Source organism: Protopterus annectens, chromosome 2.part0 (assembly GCF_019279795.1).
Source record: "Protopterus annectens isolate FY-2018-M chromosome 2.part0, PAN1.0, whole genome shotgun sequence".
Taxonomy (NCBI): Eukaryota; Metazoa; Chordata; order Ceratodontiformes; family Protopteridae; genus Protopterus; species Protopterus annectens.
The window spans coordinates 1,798,522,636-1,798,535,241 of NC_056728.1; the positions used below are offsets into that span (position 1 = coordinate 1,798,522,636).

Consider the following 12,606-nt stretch of genomic DNA (forward strand, 5'->3'; position numbering starts at 1 on the left):
GGTAAAATGCCTATGACTTTCTGAACCACATTTTGCCACCCCCCCCGACCCATAGGTTATGGTCTCTGGGGGCAGAAAATTGTATGCCCATGGAAGAAAATGTCTTACCCTCTTTCTCACATATGGATAGCGTGTCCTTCACCTTGGGGCTGAAGGCTGAAGAGGGACATTTATTGAATGGAGCATTGATGAAAGAAGACTTAAAAGGCTCCACAAAGTCACAAAGGTGCATCCAGGCATGCCTTTTCATCGATATGCTGAAACCTGCAGCTCTACTCATTCCTTCAGCTGTATGAATGATAAGCCTCATGGAAGAGTTAGCTATAGAATGTACTGTTGCCAGGTGAAAAGTTACTTTCTCCCAAACTCCCTCAGCTATAGCTCCATCAAGGGTATCTAATAGCTCCTTGATCAGATCCCTTTGCAACATAGTAAAGTGAAAAAGGTAATTCAGTAACTGCAAGGCAAAGGTCACTGAAGAAAAGACTTGCTTCCTACATCTATCCATCTTCCTGGAGTCCTTATTTGGGTGATGGATACTGGAACTTTCTTCTGATACTTCCTTTTTAGTGGCTGGCGCCATCACCATGGCATCTGTTGCACCCCTTTTATCCAAAAAGCATTGTCAGCTGGAGTTGTAATAATCTTGCTTGGTCTCCAGGGAGGTAGCTCAATGATATCTCGGCTCTCTCACGCCCACTGAGAGATCAATTCTATGATCAATTCTATGAGTTAATGGGCCAGCGGAGTGACCCAGGAGGTCAATGGTCGGAAACCAAATGCCGCCAGATATACCAGCTCCTCAGAAGGAGGATTACTGGCCTGACAGCCACCTCTGTATTTTAAAATCTCCAAGATGTCTCCAAAGGAGACATCTTCAGGAAGTGACCATGGGATCCTTTTCACTCATCGAGGTCAGTATTTTCTGTGGCCGACTCCTCAGTGGAGTCCAGATGTTTCCTCTTACAGGTCCTCTTCTGAGTGACCTCCTCAGGGGGATACACTGGGGAGGTATCAGAAGAGGCAGGGGTACCCCAGCAGCTATTCTGTGGCCTTAGGTCCCGCTGTCCCTGTAGAATGTCTTGGATAGAAAAGGTGCAGAGGGGTGGAACTGGGGATGAGAGGGGGGAAGTAACTTCCTAGCTGCAGAGGCAGCTATGGCTCTCTCCATAGCCCCAAAAGCTGACTGCTCCTGAGCAGGAAGGGAGTACATCTCCAACAAGCCATGTTAGTGGGAAGAGGTCCCTTCCAGCCTCAAAGACAGCCAGCCCGGAGATGAAGCCAGCACCGAGCTCACCTGAGCAGAAGCCTTGAGATGCAGAGACTGCTCAGAAAGTCTGACAGTCAACCCCATTCAAGGTCCACCAGGCTTAATATGGCTCCAGGAGCTCTCCGGCTCTGAGAAGTTGGAAGAGCTCCGAGCAAGTGTCTGATCCGATGAAGAAGAAATCTTTGGAGCCGAACAAGAAGTCGCTGGGTCAATCGGATCCGAGGGGTCCGAAACTTGAGTTGAAGTCGGAGGTGGACCCAAAGGGGGAAGTGGATGGCTTGGACAACCCTAAGACCATTTGGGTTAAAACCGAGGGGGACTTAGTAATTCCCTGCAACCACAAATTCTGTACCATCAGTTCCACATCTTCTTCTGTAAGGCTTTTTGTAGAATGGGAAGCTGAAGCTGAAGGAGATATTGGTCTGGTCAGAAAGGGAGAAGGAACTCTCGAAGGCACTGAATCCATCAGTGGGGAGTACCAAGTCCATGGCAGTGAAGTTATAGGTCTGAAAGGGTTGGATATCAGGTCCGAGTGCAACAGTTCCAACCTATCCGGATCGGAGAGGCTCAGGGCTGAAGGAGCTGGATCTGAGAATGAATCACTCAGAGTCAAAAGCATTGAACAAGTCATGGTGATTGAGGCTTTAGAAGATTTCGATCTTGGCTCCGAGGGGTTCGATTGAGCCCAGGAAGGTCTCTTCTTCCCTCTATCACCAGACTTACAGGCAGAAGAAGATAGCCTTGACTGAGCCAGCCTATATTTTATTGCAGATTTCAAGGGACCACCAGAAATGGCCTCACTAGAAAAAGAAGGCAATAATTCATGAAGAATAAGTTTATTCTTCCTTCCAACCAGGGCCCAGTGGTTGAAGGATGACATATTGCACAGTCTTCCTAAAGATGATGTGGGCCAAGGCAGTAAACACATAGAGAGTGTGAGTCAATGTAAGGCATTTTGTGGCTGCACTTGGTACACTTCTTGAAGCCTGCGGACTTGTTTCATTTCTCGACCACGACAACAGTACAGAAAGGCCGTGAGCACCAAAGCACTTATTCAAAGGGCTCCACACACATACACATACACATACACACACACACACACACACACACACACACACACACACACACACACACACACACACACACACACACACACGTATAAGGGGAAAAAATAAAGACAGAGAAAGATTTTTTGAGTTAGGGTATAAGAAGGTGAGGGGTTACGACCAATAGTAGTGTAGATACTACTAGGGTATAAAGGAGGTAAAGGGAAGGAAAAGTAACCTAATAAAAAAACAGTCACTGTGGAAAAAAGGATCTTAAAAGGACAAAAAGGGATAGGAAAAACACTCCTACTATAGAGCAGGAAAAAAGGACTTAAGAAAAATTGAAAACTCTAATGATATCACCTGAAAAATCCAAGAGCTAATGGTAGACCACATCTTTTGTGAAGCAGCAAATGAGATCTGGGGTAACAGGGATAGGTGCACTGTGGGTAAGGGGATGTGTCCAACAGTTTTTTGGTTCCCACGAGCTTAGTAATGGCAGAGTTGGATCATATGTGAGAATGATATGAAAAAATGAAAAAACTGACAATATCAGATGTAATGCTTCATAAAGGTAAAAGAGCAGCTAGCAGCTGCACAAACATTATCTAGTGAATTACTCTGAAAGAAGGTTGTAGCTGTGCAAACAGCTCTTGTAGAATTTGCTTTTAGAGTTGTCTGCTAAGTTTTACCAAGTTTCTCATAAATGGATACAATCCTTTGGCAACCTTATTTCTCACATCATCTAGTGAAGGAAGCAAGTCATCATCCTTACATATATTTATTTCTGTCCACAAGATATCAGTACTGCCTATACATATCCATACAGTGAAACACATATCTCTCTGATTGGAATGCCATGTCAAAAATACTTGCAAATGGACTGTTACTGCATGGTTACTCTCTCCTTAAGAAAAGTAATATGTAGTGGCTTTAAAAAGATCTTGCAGCTTCCCAGTCTTTTGGCTAAAATCAACTGTAGTGTGTACTAGTTAAAACCCTCTTGGAAGATCTTTCAAGACATGGCTGAGGTTTCAGGCATGAAAGGGAGAGAAGTATGATTCACCAGCATGAGGTAAATGACTCAAGGTGGAAAAAGCTCACAGAAGGAGGCTTCAGTTGACAGACACTCCTCAGAAAGGTTTTACAGACTTTAAAAGATGCCAATGACATGGAGTTGTGGCAAATGTAGAAGCTGTGTATGGCTGTAAAATAGTCTTTAAAACAAAAATAAACAACCTCTACTTCAAAAATTTCCAAAAGATAAAAAATAAACTTTTTGAGACTGGTACAGAAAAGGGGTCCATGTTCTGGGTTATAAGTGACATATATAACTTCTTCCATTTTAACCCTGTAAGTCTTACAGGAAGAGTAGATGACACCATGGAATACCACTGTCAGAAAAAAAAAATCTGTGGTGCTATTACTGGAAGTGAATGAAGCAATCATGCCACATGTTTGACAGCATGGAGATCTGGACAGATTCTCCTGGCTGGATAGATGGATGGATGGGTCAAACCTTTGGTGGTCATATGGAAGGAAATGTCCATAATGAACTGCTGCAGTAAGGGGAATCAAATATATCTGGACCAGTAAAGGGATACCACAATCACCTTGGCCTTGGGGACTTTCACAAAAAAAAAAACAATTACTGGAAGAAACTGGAGAAACGATACAGCAGACTTCAAGACCAAGGCTGAAACAATGAGTCCTGAGTTCTGTTACTGTTGAAATAATAATAGAAAATATCTGTAACATTTGGTGTTGGTGGGGTGGCAAAGTGATCTCAAAAGGGGCAACCCATTTTCTGAATCATTAAGTATGCAACAGATGAGTCTGTTAGCTAAACAACTGGCTTCTCCAGCAATGTGAACTACAGAGATGGTTCCTGAAGGGACACTTCGGAACTTTCATAGTTTCCCGGCTTAAGAGATATTAGCCAGGTTCCCTCTTACTTGTTGATGCCTAAACCACTGCCATGCAGCCTAAATGAATGGAAATGTGATCCTGGGGAGAAATGTTCTGTAATACGTAGAACAGTGACATGCAGATGGGAATTCTGATTGGATCATCTGCCCTGTGCTGTCTAGCCCTGGTAGGAATGATGCATTTGTGTTTTGGGCTACTGCTGGAGAAGGCAGGCTAAAGGGTCTTCCCAAAAGTAGGCAGGTAGTTGCTAGTACTGGCATGTATTTCTTCAGCAACCTCAAGACTAAAGTGAGACTAAATAGGAAGTTTCAAAAGCAATATTAATCAGAGGTGAAGGAACCTTCTTGAATGATTTGTTATCCTTATGTGCAGGTAGTGGTCCTGAATATCCAAAAAGCACATCAAGTCTTCCATGGTTAATGGGATTAGTGAATGAAGCGGAAGAGTCAACATGTGGAAGGACTCTTTGGAAAAGAATGTGTTGAGGCCACTCCAGCCTACAATATTTCAAATGGGCCTGAAGTCAGATTTCCTTTTTGGAACAAAGAAGAAAACTGCACTATAACATCAACGACCTTCCTTGTCCTTGAGATCTCCTGGAGTCTCCTTTTTGTCTGTCTGTTTTATTTAAGAAATGTTTGCACTGCTTTCTTTGCTTGAGATTTTTTTGAGTGATGAGACATCTGGCATGGAAAATGAACGGTAAGAAGTGGAGGAAATGGTCAAGTGATAGCTCTGGGGGATGGAGAATCACTGTCAAAGATAGAGGGAAGCTCCCTCAAACACACTGACTGTTGTAGGAGAAAGCACTGCAGCAAACTTCCATGAGCTTACCTACAGCTACCATGAAAACACAGAAGACCCTAGCCTCCAGATCAGTGTGGCCTTGATGGACCCTGGGGGGAGATGGTTGCTGGGGACCCCATATCAGTAATGCTAAGGATACAGGTTGGGGTGGAACCCGATGCCCCTGTTGACTCTTGAATTCTACTAAAAGAAAGCTGTAGATGATGACCCTTCATTCCTGCAGCAGTAAGTTTGTTCCTTTTCCTTCATATTCCTGACAGTCTCATCTAGTTCAGGAACAAACACTGTGAGCCTTTTACAAATACAATGTTTACGCAGCAGTGGTATTTGCTGAAAAACATATGTCTGCAGAACAGACACCTGCCAAGACAAGCAACCAGATAAACCACTGCTAGCAAACCTAACATCAGGCATACCAGCATTTGTAGGGCCAGTGCACAAGACAGCAGCTCTGTGGGGAAATGGCACCAGAAGGGTCAGTACCTGCTGCACTGACAACTGCATGGCAGGCATCATTTTGAAGGACTAACACATTATGTCCAGCATCCATAGGAGCCATGGTTTGTACCCTAGATAGAGTCCCAGCTTCCAGCCTGTTTACAGCAGCCATCAATAATTCATACTCTGTGAAATGTGAGGAAAAACCCCTTGTGAACTGTGGGGAGAAAAATCTGGATCTACATGAATGAGTGAGGTTTCACCAAATGTGGTAGTGGGCTCCATAACTACTAAGCACAGGTGCCTTCAATTTCATATTCAATATATGCTCTTCTTTGAAATCAAGACTTTTCAGATTTTAATTCTTAAGTGTCTTTAACTTAGCAGAACCAACCCCTCAGTCCAAGTCAAAAGAATGCAGTAAGGAAAACATAGAGTCCTGGACCACTGCTGTAGCTGGAGCAAATATGGCACCATCAAGTTGCTTACACATATAGCAATGATCACTTCACTGAACTTCAGACAGAGTAAACAATTACAAATACTGTGGCTAATTCTTAATCATATTATGCATTTAGTATGCCTGTCAGTCAGTGGAATTCATTTTCCACGGCTACATTTCAAAGCCATTGAAGTTGTAACTAGAACAGGGGCCAGATCCATTAAAAAGTCTGACAGAAAGCAGAAAAAAAGAAACTGTTATTTGAAAAAAATGTGGCAATCCATCAAAAGTCTACAAGAGTAGAGAAAAGGATGAAAGAAGAAAATTTCACAGAATTCATAGACTTATACAGAAAAATATACTTTTTCTAAACCAGCAACCCTAGGCTATCTGAAGTATCTACGAACGTTTGGGATAGGAAAGAACTGGCGAGGCAAAGACAAGTGGGGCACTGTGGGATAGAAGAAGTGGAACTTGCTGTATGAGAAAAATACTATCTAGCACCTGTGGCAGCAGTCGTAGCAGTTCCTGTAAATGAAGACATACAATATGTGATTCTAGGCTTCCTGCAAACTAAGTTTTCATTCAGTTAACTTTGAACAACCAAGTACATTACAGATGAACTGCAATATGAAACTGTAAGTATAAAGCAAAAGTTAAATTTGAACCATAGTGGAAGGTTGTGCCTCTGAATACACCTACCCTATCTTGTTCCTGCTTGTTGAGGGAATCACGTTTCAGTCTTTCAACCTCCATGGTAGCATTGGCATGTTCATGCTGCACATTGATCAGTTTCTCTGACAGTATTGTCTTCTCTGACTCCTTCAAGGACAAAGCCTGTAAAAAGGAAAAAAAAAATTTGCCACTATCAACAAAAAACAAATTCATGCTTTGATTTCATACTACCTGCTCCATACTCACTGCTTTCCAGTGCTGTGAAGACACAGATATTTTAAGGACATCATGCCACTGCATCAATGCAAGAGAACAAATACAACAAACAAATCTCAATAATGCAAAATTACATACTTCTCATAGTTAACATCTTGCAAGAATCTCTGCTTTAGTGACCCAGAAATTGGACAAAGTGGGTAACAGAAAATGACTAAATCTGCCTCTTGTTTTCAAAATGGGATTCAGCTCACTCATCCTAGGGAGAGAGAGGCAATCTGTCACACCACATTAGAGACACCTACATGTGGGTAGGCAATCAGATGTGGAAGAGGACGGGGCAGGCATCGCTGATTTGGGAATAATGAGGGTAGAAGCACGTGCATCATTCTCCACCTAGGAAGCCACTCCGAGCCAGCTCATTACCTGCGAGGAGGGATTAGACATGACAGTGCAAAGATCTTCATGGGACTAGTAGACTGACATACACCACAATGATCGAGTTTTGTCTCAAGGAGAATGAATTTGCCAATCAAGACCCCAAATGAGAAAGAATGCAATGGTAGGCTGTTGTTCAGTTTGGTGATACCTGGCTCTCACTCCTAGATCAGTGAATGAGCCAATAAGCTGCGAGTACAGAAACCTTTAGGCAAAATCCTGGGGGGTAATATAAAAAATATTATGAACACAACAGTGCCATGAAAACACTACCCAGCCGACTGTGATGGTGTTGCTCTGGCCAGTGTCACTCAGCACTGCAAATCACTTCTGAACAGTTGATCCAAAAAGATGGACAAGTAGGGCAGGGTGGAAAAATAATCCAAAATTAAGATAAAGGAAATCAATGAAAATAGATCTTTTCTCAAAGAGAAAGACGTAATGTTGTTGTGAATCTGTCTGTCCTATGACTCCCTTCTTGACAATTTTGTAGGAAGAGTAAATGCTCACAAAGGGTCTAATGTAGTAAGACAGAAAGCTACTGTGAAAATTGCTCAGAGGATACTGGAGCAGTACTGCCACCAAAGCCTAGTTCAGAAGGCACTGACATAGACTTCTGGTGTTGAAAGTCCAAACAAACTGGACATTTGGAGGATATAGGTACATTAGAAAACTGCAGTCACTTAAAAAATTACATCACAGTCACGTGCATGTTTAAATCATGAGTCAAAAGTTACAGGCGTAAAGTTATTTGCACATTACTAATACCAAATATAATTAAAGCACATATCTGTAAGCTTGTTTGGGACTGCCCTGGATGGGCTATACTGTTAATTTGGAGTCTATGCTGCACCAGGCCTGGATACTGCTGCTTCAGGATGTGAGACACTAAGTAGCTCAAAGTACAAAGTGTCAGATGCTTGCGTGGTATGGTATTGTGAGACATGTATGGACCATCCCCTAAAAAGTCAGAACTTCTGAAGTGAGCAGGTTGTCGTTGTCATTGTCATTGTCGTTTGGTTTCTTCTTGAATACCAAATTTTTGACAATGATTGTCACACCTTCCTCTGTTTTCCACAGCTGCTGACTACAGTAGCATGAAAAAAAAAATTCAGTGTTAGACATGCACGTTGTAGCTAACCATGGAGGAGACGAGAAAAGTGGCAGTTCCCAGTTCCAGTGCTTCACAATTATAATTTGATGGGGAAAGTTTAATGTGTGACTTTTGGGGAGGATACAATTAGTTTCTGTAACAATATGTAACAGAAATTCAACCCTAACCCCTCTTCCAATAACTCACCACTTAAAGCTGCAGTAGAATTCAACTCTTATTTTGCAGACAGTATAGCATCCCTAACCAAGGATTCCTCAACATCTAATCCCAAATCTGCCCAACAGCCACATATCACCACATCCACTTTCACCTTCAAACCAGTGCACACCGTGATGCCCGTGCCCTGGCCCAGCAATCAAGGAGCCTCAATCCTCACCACTAATACCAGAGAGGGCGTCTCATATATGAGGAAAGGATAACAAATACACACAGTAAAGTGCAATTTCCATTAAGAGCACACAGAGATCACAGTCAGTCCAGGGCTGATCACTCCCTTGCTCTCCAGGTCCCCAATAAGACTCCACACTGACATAGCTATAGGGTCCAGATCTCAGCCTAGCTGGGCAAGCTAAAATCTCCAGCACCCTCTCTGTCCAACCAGTGCTTCGTGTCCCTGCCCAAGTATCTGACACATACTTTGAGATAAGTTTATACAATCACACAGACACTCTTTGGGAAGGCTGGCACAGGTCCTCCAGCTGTGCCCCTTTTACCCAGACTATACAGTAGTAATCCTGCCACCACTCAGCTAATATTTATCAGCTACTCAAAGGCCCTTAAAAGGGTGCCCAACTATTACTGCGCAATATTATTATCCAATTGGTAGTATGACTAAACAGTCTCAAGGCTTATTAGAGTGACTTGGTACAGGATCCTTATATACATGCAATGTACTCTTAGAGCTTAACTTATCTCTACATAAACCAGACACAGTTAAAAGGTTTTACAATATTTAATAATAAATAATTGAAACCACAAGACAATACTTTCTACTACACAGTCAGTGCTAGTCAAGAGTTAAGAGATCACACAGAAAAATAATTCAGTAGTACAGTTCTGACAAAACAGAAAAACACTTAGTCTTATCTTTCTAGATTCCAGCTATCCCTAAAAGAAAACACAAGTCTAAGATAACTTACATGTGAGCAAGAGGCAATGTTGTGAGTTGGATGATCAAGACAAAAATGTTTAATGCCTTCTGATTCTCTCTGTTTAAATTGAAATTGCAGTTCTGATAAACATTACATCATTCTTTCACTTTCCTGGAGTTCCCAGGCTACACATTAACTGCATTTACATTCTTAACATCTCCCTTTTATTATCTTGCAGCTGGTCAGGAACACAGCAATAAAAATACATTTGCATGTTTAAATCTAGCAATTTAACTCTTGGTTAAAACAACAGAAAGAATGTCTTCATCTAGACGGACTGGAGCCGACTTTAGATCAAAGGGTCACAACATGTTTTTACTGGGTCAGCAGAGAGCACTGTTGCCACATTTTTGTAACAGCATTTTTTCATTTAAGACAACAAGCCTGTGATTCACATTATTTTCTTTCAATTAGGAAAACAAGTCTGTAGGTTCAACATTCATATTTACAAATGACAGAATTATCTATAAAATTCTATCTGGCTAGGCTGGCAGCCTTCACACACACACATCCTATATAAAACTACTCAAACAAATTCAGTCCAGGCTCTACTTCAGCTGATGACCTTCCAAGTGAGACCCTTAAAATAGCAGCCAATAACATTACCTATCCTGACTCAATCTTTATAAATACCTTATTCCAGGAATCTCATGTTCCCTCTCTCTAGAAAAAAGAAAACCCACATTATTCCCTACACAAAAGAAAAAATTCAAAACACATTACTAACTTTAGACATATAGCAATCATATTCCCCCTCTCCAAAATACTTCAAAAATGTTTTCAAAAACAATAGCTAGACTATGCCCTGCAGGAAAACCTCCTATCCCCCACAAAACATGGCTCCTGTCCCTCCTGTAGTACCACCACTGCATTCTAACCATTATAGATACTGTCAATAAATCTAGAGATAATGGCAAAATACTCTCCTCATTATTTCTAGACTAGTCTAGAGCCTTCAACACACTAGTTACAGCAAATTTCTACTTCAGTTGTCTCATTAGCTCTGTCATCCACCCTTCTATTGTTAAAAAATCACAAAAAAACTAGGAATGCTTTACAGGGCCAAATGGTTTCTCACCAGTGGAAAAAAAATACACCTGCCATTACTTACCTCCTCCCCTCACTATGTTATGGTGTTCCCAGCCTTACTAACATCTGGGTATCACAAAAATCAAAACCTGAACAGTGCTATAATAAAGTGACTAAAGGTGCAGCAAATACCCCTATCAGAATCTTACCACCTATAAAATTATCCACCATCCATCTGCTTTGTATAGATACTGTTCTACACAACTATGTTTCCAATCAGTCATTATGATCCAATGACCAAAACCCCCTCTCTATCCACAACCCTATCAAATCTGCTGGGCATGGTCTTTACTCACCAATAATGGAGAACACTGGACTGCAGTAGTGTGTTTGTGTACTGCTTAGAATGTTATGGCATTAGCACACTTTGACAACTGCTCACTGTTGCTGTAACAAGCTAAACCTTATCACAAACAGTATTTCATAAAATGTTGTGTCAGAAAAACAAAACAGTAAACAAGTTTTAAAAAAATCATTAGTGATCCTAAGCGATCCTTCACTTGAAATGCTAATACAAACATTTCTATGGTTGTATGTTTTTATACAACAACATTGATTTTGCCCTGTCTCTTCTCTGCACTGAAAATTGCAGTTAGTCAATGTCAGACATTAGAACTTTCTAGTTCAGAAAATGTGTGTTGATTGCAAAGCTTGTTATACTACTGACTTTTAACATCTGTGATTTTTGCCTCCTCTTTTTTCCCTGTCCCTTCTGATATTTTTGGTTTTCTGGGAAATAACCAAGGCGTACAGTCAGAGTGTAATGTCAGACATTACGTTTCCAAAATGCATCCTGATGTTCTATTAACTTTTTAAGTGGATTAAAAATAAGCTTCCCAAATGTTACATTGGTGTTGGTAGTGACCCAGGCAATATTGGCATCTTCACTCTTGAATGCAACTTATGCAAGATCCAGTGTTCTCCATTATCGCCTTGTACTCATACCATGTTGCTAAGACCTGGAACTTCTTACCTGTATACATCAGGTCAATACCTTCACTCTAGTCTTTTAAAATCATTCTGAAAGACCTCCTAGCCAAAATCTCTCTCTGTTCTTGCTCATCCCCAGGATAAGCTATATCCTTAAATATGAACAAGTTTCTATTCATACCTTACACCTCGTTACTCTCCCTTCTTCACTCATTTCCTTACTTCAATCAATTTCTCTCCCCAACTCTCTTTCTAAATATACCATAACCCTGTTTTTTTCTCTCAATTCATATTGCAATTCCTGTTGTTTGTATTATACTAACAACTTCAATTTCTCTATAAACTGACTAAAATTTCTCTAAATATTAAATCACTGACAATATAAGCTGTATCTATTTTTAACCAATGTTTTCACATTATCTCTAATTTGGTACACTTTTACACTATGGATGTTTTTGCATTATTTATGAAGATTGTAAAATTATTTTTCTTATAATGTTTTTTCAGTACTTTGGATCTTTTCTCCCTGGGTTCACCTATCCAGTCAAAATTTCCAGGTAATCAAATGTCGGCAATATTTTACTTGAGGGCCTCACCGGATGCGCAGTAGCAAGCCCTGCCCAAAACCCACCCCCGTGCTATTTCATAATCGGGCACTAATGAATATGCATTCCCTCAATAGCAACACAAGCATATGTTTCTAGTATGTAGAATACTTTTGTATTTTTATGGGTTGTGCCATACTTTTGTCTGTTTTTAAGGCAAGTTACATTTAGTTTTTAACAATGATCTTCTTCTTCTTCTTTCGGCTGCTCCTGTTAGGGGTCGCCACAGCAGATCAACTGTTTCCATTTCTTCCTGTCCTCTGCATCTTGCTCTGTCACACCAACCACCTGCATGTCCTCTCTCACCACATCCATAATCCTTATCTTAAGCCTTCCTCTTTTCCTGTTACCTGGCAGCTTCATCCTTACCATCTTTTTCCCAATATACTCTGCATCCCTCCTCAGTACATGTCCAAACCAACGTAATCTTGCCTCTCTGGCTTTGTCTCCAAACCT

General features: G+C 41.1%; 1 protein-coding gene across 1 annotated transcript in view; it reads right to left on the bottom strand.

Moving 5' to 3' along the window:
- The window catches only part of CROCC (ciliary rootlet coiled-coil, rootletin), a 2,018,646-nt gene that overhangs the window by 831,213 nt on the left and 1,174,827 nt on the right, over positions 1-12,606 (bottom strand). The window contains exon 21 of the mRNA XM_044061829.1: positions 6,635-6,769. Coding sequence (XP_043917764.1) covers positions 6,635-6,769 — 135 coding nt within the window. The remainder of the gene's footprint in view (positions 1-6,634; positions 6,770-12,606) is intronic.